At 45.4% G+C, this 17,092-nt stretch overlaps 1 protein-coding gene across 1 annotated transcript in view; it reads right to left on the reverse strand.

The window, feature by feature from the left end:
- The window catches only part of LOXHD1 (lipoxygenase homology PLAT domains 1), a 190,191-nt gene that overhangs the window by 44,610 nt on the left and 128,489 nt on the right, over window positions 1-17,092 (reverse strand). Inside the window, exons 29-31 of the mRNA XM_090037209.1 lie at window positions 12,193-12,401; window positions 6,552-6,737; window positions 3,957-4,084 (exon numbers count right to left, since the gene is read on the reverse strand). Coding sequence (XP_089893335.1) covers window positions 3,957-4,084; window positions 6,552-6,737; window positions 12,193-12,401 — 523 coding nt within the window. The remainder of the gene's footprint in view (window positions 1-3,956; window positions 4,085-6,551; window positions 6,738-12,192; window positions 12,402-17,092) is intronic.

Here is a 17,092-nt window from a genome sequence, read left to right on the forward strand (position 1 = left end):
CAGTGACATAGTAACAGCAGGCACAAACCGTGATGCCGCCAGTACTGTGCAGTAGTGTCAGAAACAACCTGTGCAGCAGCGGGACTGCGCAATTCTGGCAGTTAAAACAAGTACTAAATGACTTGGGTCATTAGGGTCAGGTCATTTAGTTGGGTGCTCGCGTAGATGCACCCGCTGATAACTTTGCAGGGAGCAAGGCTACAGCTCTTCATGTGTTTGGGGAGAGCCACACACACTTTGAGCATTACCACAGGCAGGAGATTAAATAGTCATACTATCCCTTCCCTGGCAGTTTACCTGCTCCTAGTTGTGCAAGGCTGTGTCATAAGGGAAAATACTGCCTTACAACCCATGTCCAGATTACAACCCTGAGCATGAATCTGATATCGTCACACTGTTATCTCAGCCTGTATATCTGCAGATGTTAGCAACAGAAGTTGGCATGAACACTGCAGTGTTCACTTCTATACATTCCCAGAGGCGTTCAGATGTGAGGTTACGGTACTGCCCTATTTCTAGTTAGTCATGGCTAAGTTTACCTGGTGCTTATTCCTTTGCAAAACCTATCTTTGTGCCTGCCGCAACACTTTTCTGTGGTAGCGAATTCCAACAGTGACTTTGCATTTGCTTTTATGCCTTATGAAGATCCATTCCTGTTTCTAACTTGGTAAAGACAAAAGGAGAAGGAGTAAACTACCAATTTTCATCATCTCATCGTTGTTTTTAAAGCGTTGTGTCCCTGTCTCACTGTTGTCCTTTCCAGGCCAAAGCAGTCAAGCCTAAGGAGTGTCCTATTATTCTGTACCTATATCATCTTCTCTACAGGAACAATCCTCATCCGAATATCCCCACCTGTTACTTCCAAGAACCCAGTGCCCTATGCAGAAGAAATGGATGGCCCGAGTAGGTCTTTTCTGCTTCCAATTTACATGAACCCACAGGATAAGTGCTACAAGTCTGAGCAAAAACTGAAGAGGGAAGGGAACAGCACTAAAGACCAACTATTTGGTTCTATGCCTTTTCTAGGATGCTGAACCATTTATCTACAGCAGCATTTCTCAACCCATAGGTCGTGACCCAAAAGTGGGTTGCAAGAATATATGAAAGGGTCGCAAACATACTTTAAAAAGGGATTCTCTTTTAAGGAAGAAAAATGTGGGAAACCATGGATTTTCCCTTGTAGGCTCGCAGATTTCCAGCATGCAAGGGGCTGCTTGTGGCCCCCCTGGCCCACACACTGTGGGGCTGGGGCCTGGGGGGCAGTGGGTCGGGAGTGAGGGCACTGGGCCAGTCCTGGCCATCGATGTTTCCAAATGGGTCCTGGTCCAAAAAAGGTTGAGAACCACTGATGTGCAGGACTGCATTAAGCTTTCTTCCCCCATGCCAGTACTTATTAATATTTTTATTGCTCAGAGCTCAGGGTAATAGCAATAAAGCAATTAATAATGCTGTAAATCTGTGGGAGATTAGACTGCTATTTCTTAATAAGGTGGCAGGCTCCTGTGAGTGAGCTGGTACTGGCTGGCAGCAGTGAAGACGGAAGTTTTTTAGCAGTTTTGTCTACAGTGCTTCTCCTCCCTCACACTCCTACTTACATGATGACTACAGACATCTCCGTGACTCAGGGGAACTGTTGGACTAAGAGGCAGCAGGAGTGTCAGACAAACTGGCAACGAGCGCTCTGAAGCCATACGTGGCAGGTGCTGTCCCAGGGTGTGCCCCTTTGTGGCCTTGCCTAAAATATTTAAGGTGATATTCTCCTTTTTTGGGGTCTGATTAATTCAGTCTTTACAAAACATGGGATTAAAGGACTGCACAGTTCTCCTTCCAGCCTGGCAGCCTCTGCACCTCTTCAGCTTCTTCAGGCATTTCACAGCCAGGGCCTATAAGAGGCGAGGAATGGGGGTAGTTATACTGGTCCCCAGGCTTGGGCAGTCCCTAAAATCAGATCCCCCTTCATCCTGTTTCCAAAATGGGAGGTGTGGGGCTCCCTACCAGGATGTACTGGGCCTTCAAATTTCTCTCAGTGCCCCAGCAGCGTTCCTGGTGGGATCCAGGCAAGTGTCCCCATCCCTTTCCAGGTTGTTTGCACTTTCTCAGCTGTCGATTGGGTTTTAGCGTGCTCAGGATATAGCTGATTAACACCTAGCTCCCTATCCCCAGCTTGTCTGCTGCTCCCTTAACCTTTCCTTCCTTAAAAGGGCCATGAACAGGTGGTTGGCACTGGGCCCAGCTACTTGGTAAGAAAGGGATAAAACACTGTTGTAATAATTGGAGCTGATAGATCTCTCCTCATTGCAAGCTCAGGTGTGGGAAGTCAGTGGGAGTTCATAAAATGTTCCAGTCGCTTGTGACAATCAACAAGGACAGACAGGAGTGTGAACAGGAGGCAGAGACTGGATTGCTCCCCAAGGACGGGCTTGTCATGCAACTCCAGGGCTGTGCCTCGAGGGTAGAGGATGGGACAGAAAATTAACATAAAAATGGATGTGTTGGAAATTAGATGAATGGGGGAATGAAACACTGAGATTTGTCCACTCACTACCCTTGTTCCTAGATGTTTAAAAGGGGCGGCTTTAAGAAACAAAATAGTAGAAATGGCTTCTGGGAGATTTCCTAGGGAAAGGCAGAGAAGCCGCTATTTTACTCCAGAGATTCTGTCCTGTACAAACAGCAAAGGATTATACCATTTGTTGTATAGTATATTCCATCCTTCTGTCTTGTTCAAGGGTGTGAAGCAATCTCCCTCTGTCTGTCTCTGGATTGGGACATTTCAGGCTTGGGGGAGAATATAGCACCCGTATTCACTTGGCATTGTGTATGGTCAAGTGTGTTTGGATTTGTTTTGCTGTGTATCTTGTTTGTGCTGTATATTTTGCTTCCTCTAGGACTGGAGAGGACCATTTCCCATCCCCCCTTATTGTGTCTAGACCCTTTGTCTTAAGTTTCCCTCCAAGGAACCAGCAGAACCAGTTTGGTGACTCTGGCCACTTCACTGAGCGGGGGCAGGGGGGTGCTGACCACTTTTGAAATGACTGGTCTGCATCAGCAGTGTTCAAATAATGCCTGTTTCTGGTTGGAACAAAGTGATGAGGTCAGAAAAATTATTTAAGTGTCAGGCCACCTAGTTGGGGGGTGGGGGGGCATTCTGCCTCCAGTGGGCATCTTGGAAGAGACTCAAGCAGTGAACCTCCAGAGTGAGTCTCTCTATGGATGAACCAGTGAGTATGTCTGAAAATTAGCTAGTAGATTAGATCTAAGTAATTTAGATGCATATTAAAAGGGTCCCCAAACCCAAATTTGATGAAAGGCTCAATTTGTTCTGTATTGCTCAAAATTTTTTGCGTTCTCTTAAACTTCCCTTGTTCTACTCTTCTCCCCCATTCTCTCTCTCTCTGATCAGTAAAAGGCTATCTGGCACAGCACGCCTAGCTGTAAATGCCTGAGGGGAGAGGGGTCAGAGATGTGTTTCACTCCTAGCAGAGCTCAGCTGTTTATCAACTAATTCAGTCCTATCCAAGAATATCCTGAGAGGCTTCAGACTACAAGGAGCACCCAGAAATACTACCAGTAGGCAAAGCACCCCCAAGGCTGGCTGGGTCTGTGTGCCCCAGGCTGCACAAAACCCTAATAGAGACCAGTGCCCAGGTGGTGGCAGCATTACCCCAGGCTTGCGTGAGGTCTCCAGGAAGTGGGGTGGCCAGATGTAGGCTCCTCAAGGGAGACTCCTGAAGCGTGATTTTGGGTGTGGCACAGTGAGGTGGGTGGCTCAGCACAGTAGCCCCCTACTGCCCCACCACAAAAGGAGCCTGATCCTAAGTCATTTAAGTTACTAAAAGGTTTGTCATTTATTTCCCGGGAAGCAAGAGCACAATCCTAATGCACCGCCTTTAGATTTGAAACTGGAGGTCTGCTCTTGCCTACTTTTAAGGAACAAAGTTGCCCAGGCACCTTACCTGTCTCCATTTTTGTCCAGCTGCATCTCCTCAGTGCTCCCATTAGATCCAAAAAGAGTCATATAAATACTGGTGTCAGTGCCAGCACCTTGGTGGTCTCCAGTCACAACTGTAACTTCATAGAGAACCTAGCAAGAGTGGAAGCTATCAGGGAATGTCACACTGCACACAGCTATTCTTAACTCAACCAAAAGCCTGAGCAAAGAGCTGATTAGGCTCTGTACTTTGGCTGCTTTTTAAGTGCACTAATCAGAAAGATACCATTCCTGGTCTCCTAATTCCAGTGTATCCCAGTACGAAGATACTGGCAAAAGTTACTATGTAATGTTTCCCTTTTTGGCATCTAACCTTTTCAGCAGCTATAGCATCTTCTGACAGCCCACATAATGAAGTTGAGTGGGAGACCCTGTTGTCATATATATGTACACTCGGGGAGTGCTGGGCACCTGATAAGCAGCAGTGCCATGTAGTAAGTGGCTACTCTCATGCAGCCTTATCTGCTTTGCTGACAAATACACCTCCCTCCAGATGGATCCCAACGTTACAAACTTCTGGGCAGCTTCAAAACTTTGCCATTAAAAAAAATAAGATTCCCAGAGAAAGGCTTGTTCCTTTTTCTCAAATACAGGATGCATCTCCAGAGTGCTCGGTGGTAATGGGGAGCTCTGAATAGTGCCTGTTCCCAGTTTCCAAATGGGATATACATTTGCTCTGGGGTCTGCAAGGTAGGACAGTCTTTGTATTGGAAAGCTAGGTTGGCTTATTTTCAATTGTCTTCCTCTGAAGTGTGAATAGCTGGACTTATCAGGTAGACCATTTCCAAAATACCTAAATCTTGACTTTCAGGGGAATTAAGGCTCCTAGGTCCTCTTAGTTGCCTTTCACATATTTACCCCTAGTAATAAAGGCAGCTGGGTTTGTCAGTGGAAAGATATTGAAAGCAGTTCCAACGCCAGACACGACTTAATGCTGTGATGCATGAGGTAAGTTTTATCAGTATGAATTGTAGATACTGCATTTCTCAAGAGCAGAGCAGAAATAACTTTAAGAAAAAACTGCTTTCAAAACGTTCATTTGCTTTTGAGTAATGCTTCCCTTCCAAGCTCATAAAAACAGACATTTTTAAACCCTGATACACTATCCCGGATCCTGTTTATACCATATATTGAAGAGGAAGAACCCCCCCCCCCCAATCCCTCCTCCTCTATTTTGCAAGTGTTTTAGAGTCTTTTTAATCTTGGTAATGGCACAGTAGCTTGTTATCCCATGTCTGTCTCAATGTCAAGAATCCAAATGAGAGAAATAAATCAAAGAGCAACAAATTCAAATAGATGCATTCAAGTTATGTGGTGACTGTGCAAGACCAGAAGGAAAATTAGCCATTAACTTTCCTAATCTAGCTAAAAGCCCTTGTTCCCATCAGTGCTAACTAATTAAACTCATTTGGGATTTGTAATCTAATCTAAGGGAAAATTGGCAAAAATAGGTTCTGAAACTGTTCAGAACATGAAACATACTCTTCTCATAGCATGTGCAAGGCACTTCCCCTGCTTTCCGTCAAGCCTTCCAGAAAATAATTCAGGTCGATGAACTCACTTAAAGAAGCAGTGGTCAGAATTGGGTTTTTAAAGGAAAACTGAGCTTAAACCTTAATGTAAATATGGATTATGGACAAGACAGTAGGTCACTGATACAAGCCTTTGAAAGTTGTCCAGGTGGATATTAAAGACCTGGGGGGATGTTTCAAAGAGAGTCTATCTTAACCTCCGTGTCCTGCCCCCTCGCTCTGACAAAGGTTCTGTTGGACATTATCCATGGTTAAGAGTTGCTCAGTCCCTAAAAATCTTACCACTTTTTATTTCCCCAGGATACATAAAATACTTAATTTACTTTGAAGTCAGGAGTCATATACATGAAATTAAGGTGTAACCAGCAGTGTGATCCAGCAGCAACTATAGATTTACCTGTCCAGCTCTGAAACAGCACAAAGACATTAAATACGGCCTGTGTTTAATTGTCCACTCATATGTATTACTGCATATTTCTACAATGAATCATATATTTAAGGGATGTGTAATCCGGTCTTTTTAATTTGCGTTGGAATATGAAACAGAACATCTTGCCTCAAATTTATGCATACACAGAGTGTTTTGGGGCTGTCCTGTTTACTGTCTTTGTTATATTTGACTTGAACCGTTTTGGTACTTGTTTCAGAAAAGGCAGCTGAATGTTGAAAAACAATTTGCACACAATCTCCCCACCCCCAAACTTTGCATATACAAAAATATCTTAATTTATTATCTTTGAAATTATCTCCCAGGAATATACAACCGATTTACATATGACTGTAAGCTATTTAAACATTAGTAAATATTTGCAGTGCTTTGTAATACGCAATGAGACAAAGGAAATCCCCGAAATACGTAAGTTTACTTTGTAAGTAGAAATTTCAGCTTCCTGGAGATGCTACAATGCAGTCATTTTCAAAGCTAGAGTTGGCAGGGTAGGATCTGGTATGATATACAGTGCATGCACATATGTCGATGAAGCTTTTAATGCAAATGTTAACAAGATCTAAAAGATTTGCGAACGTACCTTGAGGCCAATGTTAATGCAGTCAGCATCCACTATGTTGAAGACCCGTGACGTGCGCCCATCCCCTTTATCTCTGGCCAACCAACAGTTGCAGATAAAGTTATACATGACCCCTTTTGTGGGCACAACCAGTGTCAATTCCTCCACCAGCCAAGCGCTTTCTGGTGTGCCACCATCGTGCCCCACCTGTGACAGTCAGACATAGGAAGAGCCATTAAAGGAAACAGGGACGGGTCCAGGGATCCTGAGAGAAGTGGATCAGAGGAGGTATTTTGACTGGTAATGGGAGAGACGTGCTGTTACGTGTACCTCTCCGAGGCAGCCACCTCCAGGATAGGACAGAGAAGCTGTGAAACAGGGCATGAGATTCCTATACAGATGAAAGTCTTTCAGTATCTGTTGGAGATAATATGGTTGGGAAGTTTCACATCCCGGTTCTGGGCATGCTTTTAAAATCTAGACCATACCCACATGGAAATAAGGATATTAAGTAGGTAGAAAACTATTGCCTATATGGAAACAGAAGAAACACTCTTATTGGTGTAAAAGGGATGACGCCTCATTACATCACTCTCCCTCACTCCACGCCAATTGTGATGTGTACAGCCATCCATTGGTGACTCCTCCTACTTTACATCCCAGCCACCTCTTATGGCTCCATTGAACTGAGCTATAAGGCCAAACCCTTTCATCAGACAAAGCCCTCCCTCAGACCCAGCTAGTAGAAATCATCCCAAACCTAGATGCCAGAATGAGAGACAATTGAGGAAATATTGACTATCCACCCCCTGCCAATGCAAGTCTAGATGCACCAAAATCACAAATACTGGATGTGATTTCCTCTTCCCCAACCATAGTGCATTGCTCATGATCTTAAATTGTTACTTCCTAAGAGCAGAAAATGTGTTTGCTTCTTTGCATGGCACCTGGCGCAGCGGAGTGCCAATCTTAATCAGCCTTTCTACCACACTAAAAATACTAATGGGATTTTTATTGACCACCTGCGTTCAGAACCTCAGCCAAAAGCTGGTTTCTCAAGCAATACTGTAACTCTAGCATTATGTTGGGCAATGGTTCACAGTCCTTCCTCCAGGTGAAACAAGCCAGTCACCAGCACCAGCAAGGACTTTTCTGGGAGGTCTCCCAAATAGGCACCAAATGAGCCAGACCCTTCTAAGCTGGAGAGGGTCCAGCCACACACAATCACTAAGGGCTTAAACTTCTGTGAGTGTCTGTGTGTCCCTGTTCATAACTTGGGAGATTCATCTTAGCACATTCTTATCAGCATAATTATGTATCCCAATCACCAGAGAGAAAAACTCTTTCAGTCTAATGAACAAGCTGTTCACAAAAGGCTGGAAATAAGAACAGTCGACAGGTCATTATTTTCACAGACAAAGTTGCTAGTTATTAACAGAAATACAGAGCCCTGAGCTCTCCATTTTTAAAAATTATTTCCTGAGCAACCCTAAATAGCCTCATAATTTGTTTGGTTTTTTTCTTGCAATAACAGCTCCATCTTACATGATGGATCTACAGTATCTTCCCCACCCAAAAACAAATGATCGTTTTTATCTGACTGCCTCAGCTATCACTGCTATTAGGAGTATTATTACAATACTAATGTCTGTGCAGCTGCAGAAAATTAGAGTTAACCACTAGGGAAATTCAAGTCTACAATGGATGCATTAATTCTTGGATTCCTGGGGTGTGAGGTGAATGGGAATACAACACTTGTTTTTCAGCTCCCTCCGTGCCAAATCAGCTGCCAAGCCCCTTTGAGATGTTAACTCTTTTTTTTAAATCTGCAGTGGGATGGCAGGTACGAAGGATTCAGGGAAAGTTTTAACAAGCCACTCTGCACTCAGGGACAGATGGACAACCTAGAGGGGAAAAGTCTGCTGTGGCTCTTCTGGAAGCACGCAGCTTTTTTTGGTTTATTGCCAATGTCCCCAGAGGGATAACTCTGGGAAACCAGTGGACACCTCCATTTCAAAGCAACTATAAACTCCTATTAACATCAAGGCCGTGCCAAAATGAGGAACCCTGATTTCCAGAGGCAACCACCAAGCAGAAGGCCAGAAGATTTTCAGAACAATGTCCGAGTTAAAATTTAGTTCAGGGCAGTGCAACCCCCTGCATGCACAGGCATGCACAGAGCATTTATAACATAAAACCTTTTGAGATTTTCTCAGCAAGCAATAATAAATAGCTGATTTTAATAGCAAATTTTGTTGCAAAATGGGGAGTGCTATAAATGATGGCAACATGGTGCCTGGTCTCAAGTCACTCCACAGCTGTAAGGTAGCTTGAACATGCAGCCAGACCAGCACCCATGGGAAACTCAGGTTCCTTCTAGCTGGCATGTTTCAGGAACCTAAAGAAGTTGTATTTCAAAGGCACGGGGGTGTCTAACTTAGAGTCACAGAAACGCAGGACAGGAAGGGGCTTCCAGTGGTCATCTAGTTCAATCCCCCACCTGAGACAGGGTAATTATTCCATGCAAATTTTTGTCTAACCCATTAAGCAAACTTCACAACCCACCCTGTCACACAACCACAAGGCACAGCACCCTAACCTGCCACAGCAAAGCAACAGGACCATGGCAGCCAATGTCCTGCCACCGTGAAGGTTACTAAAATATGCTCAAGGGCCATGTCCCCCACTACAGAGGAAAGGCAAAATAGTAATATCCACAATCTGTACAAATCTGATGGTGGGGTAAAATTCCTTCCTGAAGCTAAATGTGGCAATTAGTCTGATTTTGAGTGGAGGAGCAAGACCATCTAGCCAAGAACCTCTAGGCTTAAGTCCCAGCGGGAGCATTAGTACGCCCGAAACAAAATTCCAAATCTTGGTGTCAGCGAACGTCCAGTACTTCTGAGTCCAAAAAGGTCTACAAAAACCCTGACACATGCAGCCACAGGAGAGGAAAGCAGATTCTTTTCCAGCTCCATGTGGCAACCAGCAACACTCAGAAAAAGGGAAACACCCATAGCATACTCCTAGGCCATTCTTGACCCATGTTTATCCAATCTCTTCCTGAACACCTCCAAGGATGGAGATTCAACAACTTTCCTAGGCAGTATTTCACTGCCTCACTGTTCTAACAGGGACGTTTTTCCTCGTATCCAACCTAAAAGTGCTCTGTTGCAACTTCATGCCATTAGTCCATGTTCGGCTTTCTGCAGCAAGAGAAAAAGGGTATTCTCCCTTTTCTTTATGGCAGCCCTTTATGCACTTACTATGTGCCCTCTTAAGTGCTTTTTGCACGAGCTGAACATGCCCATTTCCGTTAACCTCTCTTCATATGACTTGTTTTCCAAGCCCTTTGCCATTTTTGTCCCCAGACTCTGGACAAACTCAACTTCTTCATGTCCTTTTTAAAATATGGAGCCCGAAGCAGCAAACAATACTCTTAATGAGGCCTAATCAGGCCTAGTAAAGAAGCACTATCGCCTCCCATGACTTGCACTTAATCCTCCTATGGATGCAGCCCAAAATCACATTCACTTTTCGTGCAGCTACATCCCACTACAGACACCTGTTGAGGCTGCGATCCACCCAGACGCCTAGATCCTTCTCTGTGGTGCTGCCATCCCTCCAGGTGTCACCCACTTTGTATTTGTATGTTTTATTATTCCTCCCAAGGGTGTAGCACCTGGCATTTGTCAGCAGTTAACTTTGTCTTGTTAGCTCCAAATCATTAATAAACACTTTGAACAGCACCGGACCCAAGACAGACCATCAAGAGTGAAGAGAAGGAGGGACAGGACAGCAGCAGGTCCTACTGAGGGCAGAGGGACCAAAGAGCCTCAAACAAAACAGGCTTCTCTGGCTGTAAAGCTGTGTGCTATTATTTGTCTTTTTTTGTCTCACTTTCATCTTCACCTTATTCCCTTTCATTTTGCTCCTTTCTATTTTTTCTCCATTTCTTTGTGGTGAACTGCAGGAGCTTCTGGCTTCCTCTGTAACATGGAGCACGATCCTTTTCTTTCCTAGGATCTTTTGGGCATATATTAACCAACCGATTCCCTGTCATTGCTGTGGCAGGTCCTTGGCAGCCCGTTGTAGGGTGTTCTCCTGTTTCACATGTAATTCCTTGTAATTGTGGGTGAGAGCTTGAAGAAGTGATGTGGGGGATTCCTTTGATTAATGATTGCCTGTGAAGACCCAAGACTAAATAGCCCAGGATCCCCCTTCTAGTTGTTTCTCCCCCTTCCCTTTCTCCACCTCTCTCCCTGCTCTCATCTGCCTCCACGTTCTGCTCCTTTCCTTCCCAGACATCTCTCCTTTCCCCTTGAATCACTTGGTAACTGCAAATATTTGCATGCCCTAATTCATCTGCCCAAATTGGGAGGACATTTGCATGCTCACAGACTTTGGAGGAACAAGAAAGATTTATGCATGTGCTGGATGTTCACAATCAGACCCTGAGATGCTTGTCTACTAAGCACCACTAGTATTCATCAGAACGAGGCACTTGAAGTGCATTAGGAAAATGGCTGGGTAATAAACTGAAATCTATTAGAGGGATGGCTCAAGGTATCAGAAAGCATCGCTTGAATGAAAGTTAATGGGACAATTTCCTTCTAACCATATCACCTGTCGCTACAGAGTGATTTCTCAATCTATTTAGCATGTCTCGCTCTTTTCATATTTCCTGCATTCCTCTCTTTCTGGACAAAAAGCTGTTTTTGCCACATGTCTGGAAAGTCCAGAGCAGCAGCTGGAAACAGACCGAGTAACGAAGTCCTCAGATCCTATGAGCTGTGATGTTCACAGGCTTAGAGAAAGGCTTTCAGAGACAGCAGAGGCCCTGCAAAGCAGCAATGATACAAACAGAGGGTCTGGAGACTCGTGCTAAGTTTGAGCGCAGTGATGGAGTTTCTATGTAAATTCGGCCGCTCTGAGCCACGGTAAAAATGGCTTTAACACTATCTGTGAACATTACTTATGAGCCATGATGAATTTCCTTCAGTGAGTTTAGGTCTTCCAAGCTGAAAGAATAATGTCCATGTTTAGCTAGATTATACAACATGCTATTCCTGCTGCAGGCAGTTTATGAAACCCAAATGGAAGTGCTGTGAAAATCAACAGGGGAAATGACTGGAACAGAATTGTGCCCCGAGCAAATTTACCAGACCTGTCAGGAAATTAAGAGCGGGCCTGATAAAAGAGAATTCATTTCTGAAGATGTTAAGACAGCCATTTCATGGAAGAACAACGAACGATTTTTAGCACAATTACCAGTGGGACCAACTGGGCCCTCAGCTCCAGAATCCTTCCAGAAGGGGCTAATCTTCTGCTTCTGGCTTGGATGGACTTTGTCTGCTTAGAAAGCCCCGGTTTCAATTCATTCTGCATCTCAGCAGCTCTGCTTTTGCCCACCTCCAACTAAAAGAGCACGTGCATACGCACAAACAAACGTTACTAGCAATTTCTGCACCTTGGGGAGCAGTGGTGTGGGATGGAGGTGGCTGCTGGGCCAGCAGCTGGTGTCCTCTCTACATTGGCACCCAGGGCTGGCGTCCTACTTACCCCCCATAATTATGCTACTGTACACGCACACAAACACTCCCCATCCTTCCAGCCTGGTGTCCCTTATGCCTCCAGTAGTCACACTTCCTTCATACTGTACCTCCACGTTTTTAAGCTCCCCAACATCTGCTCCCCAAACAGAGAATTTCTCTACGGAGCCATCTGCGAACTCATCCTTATCTTCCATAAGATCCAGCCACAGCCTGTCTGTTTGCACCTTCTGCGGCCCCATAATGATGATGTAAACTCGGCTGTCAGTGCTCGCGCCGGGCTCTATGCCAGTCGTGAGTGTGACATGATATGGAATCACTGCAACAGAGAGAGGGCTGTTAATCAGAAAGCATGAACCAAGATATCCCAGGTCACCACCGCTGCAGATAACAAGGGTCTAATCCTGCAAGGGCCAGACTGGTGCCTGACGGATACTGAGTAAAATCAACTCCCATTGAAGAGCCAAGGGTACACAGCTTCATGCAGGATTGGGCTTGAATGTGGGCAGCAAAATCTACCTCTTCCAGCAACCCCATTCACTTCAGTGCAGCTCTAAAGGCTATAACCCAGTGCAGAATTGTCCCAAATACATAAGGAGTCTGATTCCTATTCATACCACAAAACAGTGGAAATAAGAATCCGGCCCTAAATAATAAATAGGCTATTATACCAGAGATCACAGGCTCACAGTTGAATGATGCCGCATAAATCTCTCCTGACTCTAAGGCAAACAGTGTTCTCCCTTGTTCTTTATTCAAGGATCACGCTGATCTATGTAGTCCTTTTATGGACCCAGTGACCTTTTATAGCATCAAGGCAAAATATAAACTATAAAACCAATATTAAAGGTTGGTCTGGTAATACTATTTATACACTGTATTTGCTATATATATTAAGAAGAAGGTTTTGGACCCTGCTTAGATAGTTTTATAGTGGCTTTAAAAAAATTCAGTTCAGCTGCTAGATAGGAAGAGCCGCTTATCCAATGCAAGACTGCTTCTCAAGTGTTTTCCAGGAGTCCATCTGGGTAGGCCTGCTGGACAGTGAAGAATTCAGTGATGCATATGCATTTGCTTTCTCAGAACATTTCATGCAGAGCTATGCAAAATGTTCACAACAAAACTCTGAAACCCACTTCAGTACAAACTCCAAACTCAACCTATATTCATCTCATTGCAGTTCTATTCCCTTTATAATAAGTTCACAAACTTTTTGCATAAAACCTGGCCTATTTTCAAGTCACCTGGGATTGATTTAGGGTTTTGCTTTGTGATGGCTGAGGTAGTTTTGATTTTAGGTTCTACTCAAAACTCACAGCAAAACTCAGGGGGTATGAATTCATGCAAATCAAATCTGCTCTTATCTCTGTGAACTGAAACCAATGGGTTTCACACAGCCCTAATTTTAGGCTTCTCCAATTGAATTTAACAGCACAGAAGTGAATTAAGCATTAGGGAAGAATTATTCTCCACTATCTGGTACAACTTATGCTTAATTGTGCACATCAATGTAATGAACGTGCCATGAATTCATTGCCATGTTATCATTCCAGCAGTGGTGCTTCTTCACAGTAACGGTTATGTGGTGCGCTATGTGCATTTTAATAGGGTCAACAAGATGAGATGTCAAATTGGAGGATTGGGTCAAAAAAAATCTCATGAGGTTCAACAAGGACAAGTGCAGAGTCCTGCACTTAGGACAGACCAATCCATGCACTGGTGCAGGCTGGGGCTGACTGGCTGAGCAGCAGCTCTGCAGAAAAGGACCTGGGGGTGACAGTGGACAATAAGCTGAATACGAGCCAGCAGCATGCCCTTGTTGCCAAGAAGGCTAATGGTGTACTTGGTTGCACTGATAGGGGTGTTGCCAGCAGGTCAAGAGAAGTGTTTCTTTCCCTCTATCTAGCACTGGTGAAGCCACATCTGGAGTACTGTGTCCAGTTTTGAGCACCCATTACAGAAAGGATGTGGACAAATTGGAAAGAGTCCAGTGAAGCAGTGGCAATGCATAGGGGGTGCAACATGCACCCCCTGAGAGTGCCCTTGCACCCCCTGACCGGCTGTGCTTGGATCGGCCGTGGGGGCTTCCTCCGGGCCATGAGATTGGGTACAGGGTCCCCCCCCCCAGTTGGCGAGACTGATCGCGGGGGGGGGAGCTGTTTCCCCCCCCACACAATAAGGCTGCACCAGTCGCCCATGCAGTGGAGGGCAATAAAAATGGGTTGAGGGCTGGGGGACTTATGAGGAGAGGCTGAGAAAACTGGGCTTATTTACTTTGGAGAAGAGAAGACTGGGAGGGGATTTAATAGCAGCCTTCAACTCCCTGAAGGAGGGTTGCAAAGAGGAGGGAGCTGGACTGTCCTCAGTGGTGACAGAGCAAGGAGCAATGGGCTCAAGTTGCAGAAAGAGAAGTTTAAGTTACATAGTAGGAAGAAGTTTCTCACTAGGAGGGTAGTAAACACTGGAACAGGTTACTCAGAGAGGTGGTGCAATCTCCATCTTTGGAGGTTTTTGAGACCCAGCTAGACAAGGCTTTGGCTGGGATGATCTAGTTGGGGCTGATCCTGCTTTGAGCAGGGGGTTGGACTAGATGTGACCTCCTGATGTCCCTCCCAACCCTAACTTTCTATGATTTCTATGATTTGGAAAAGGCTGCCACTCCCAACTTCGCTGAAAAGTATTCTGAGCAAGGAAAAAAGTTAGTTTCTGTTAAAGGGTTTCTTATTCTATCCCATTGTGGCAGGTTAAATTACTGCCAATAACAGACAGATTTCTCATGACTTTTTTGATCCAAAGATCTCAAATCCCTTAACAAGCATGAAGTCCCAGAGTACACACATGAACTCAAAAACTCCTATCACTCCATCTATGGGTAAACTGAGGCCCTGAGAGCTCAGGTGACTTGTTTTGGGGCACTCAGTGAGCCATCAGAGGAACCTTGGTTTCCAATCTAGTGATCTAACAACCACCAAATCCTGCCTTTCCTTATTTAGCTTCCCTCTGCACTACGGCACAACCTCCCTTGCTCATTGTACCTCTGGAAGTCCTATAGACATTGCAAGCTTGCCTGACCAATCTCATTTCCTTTGATGACCAGGTGACTTACCACCTGGACAAGGGGGAAGAGATCGAGGTTGTATATCTTGACTTTAAAAAAGCCTTCGATCTGGTATCCCATGACCACCTCTTAGCTAAACTGGCTAACTGCAGCCTTGATGTCACCACGATCCGCTGGCTGGAGAACTGGCTCCGCAGTAGGACCCAGAGGGTGGTGTCGATGGGAGCCAATCGTCTTGGTGTGCTGTGACCAGTGGGGTCCCACAAGGCTCTGTCCTAGGGCCTATACTGTTTAACATCTTCATCAATGATATGTTCATTGGTGTCAGAAGCGGACTGGCCAAGTTTGCCGATGACACCAAAGTCTGGGGTAAATCATCCACACCTGATGACAGGAGGGTGATCCAGGCAGATCTGGACAGACTCAGGAAATGGGCGGACGAGAACCTCATGGTGTTCAGCACTGAAAAATGCAAGGTTCTCCACCTTGGGAGGAAAAACCTGCAGCATCCTTATAGGCTCGGCAGTGCTATGCTGGCTACCACTACAGATGAAAGGGACTTGGGGGTCATGGTTGACCACAAGATGAACGTGAGCCTTCAGTGTGATGCTGCAACTAGTAAAGCGAGCAAAACGCTGGCGTGCATCCATAGAGGCTTCTCAAGCAGATCACAGGGACATCATTCTCCCGTTGTACTCGGCCTTGGTGAGGCCGCAGCTGGAGTACTGCGTCCAGTTTTGGGCTCCACAATTCAAAAGGATGTGGAGAAGCTTGAGAGGGTGCAGAGAAGAGCCATGCACATGATCAGAGTTCAGGAAAACAGACCTTATGATGACAGGCTGAGAGCAATGGAGCTATTCAGCCTGGAAAAGCGCAGGCTCAGGGGCGATCTGGTGGCCACCTATAAATTTATCAGGGGTGCTCATCAGGATTTGGGGGAACATTTGTTCACCAGAGCACCCCAAGGGATGACAAGATCAAATGGTCACAAACTCCACTGTGACCAATTCAGGCTGGACATAAGAAAGAACTTCTTTACTGTCCGAGCCCCCAAGGTTTGGAATAGACTGCCGCCAGTGGAGGTTCAAGCACCCACTTTGAACACCTTCAGGACACATTTGGATGCTTATCTTGCTGGGATCCTGTGATCCCAGCTGACCTCCTGCCCCTGGGGCAGTGGGCTGGACTCGATGATTCTCCGGGGTCCCTTCCAGCCCCAATGTCTATGAAATCTAGGAAAGCTTCAGAGGTGTAGAAATTAACACACGTTGGTAAAACAGGCTGCAAAGACACAGCACACTATGGCCCTCCTTTAGTCTTTTTATGTGCTTCCAATACTTGAGACTAAGCTCAGCTGGAACGGACCCCGGAGCACTGCTTGAGGTAGCAAGGCTGTGGCCCCGGAGTCGAGGCTTCTTAAGACCTCAAGGGTCATCAGTGCCTTCCCCCAGAGAAGGAAGGCACTGATCCTAAACCTTTGCAGAAAAATGCCTATACGGCTGCTGGAAAGTCTCCAGTGAAGGACATTCTCAGAGGGCTTCCTGGACCAGTTAACAGCCAGGTTTCTTCTCCCCAGTGAAGCGATAGCTATTAAATGAACATCCAGTCCACATTTTTTTTCCAGCAAGTCCACTGCTCCTTCAATGATCAATTCCCCTACAGGGGCCATTTCAAGGAACGGGAAGGGGACTGGCTCCAAGCCCTGGCACTTTTTAAAGATAGACCTCTCTGTCGAAATGCAAAGGAATGCTGGAGCTATTCCAGTTCTACTGGAGATAGCCCCTAATGGAAGAGACTGAGATTTCACACACGATTTCACACGTTTGACACATTGGGAACGTCGAGTGGGACGTTCATACTCACTGTCCTGCCAAGGCAGGCAAAACAGGAGAAATGAGAGATTTACAGAGCACGCTCCTGACTTCTCATATGAGAACAATACTGTATCTGCG

This window comes from Crocodylus siamensis, chromosome 3 (assembly GCF_052110815.1).
Source record: "Crocodylus siamensis isolate JL-2025a chromosome 3, ASM5211081v1, whole genome shotgun sequence".
NCBI classification, from domain to species: domain Eukaryota; kingdom Metazoa; phylum Chordata; order Crocodylia; family Crocodylidae; genus Crocodylus; species Crocodylus siamensis.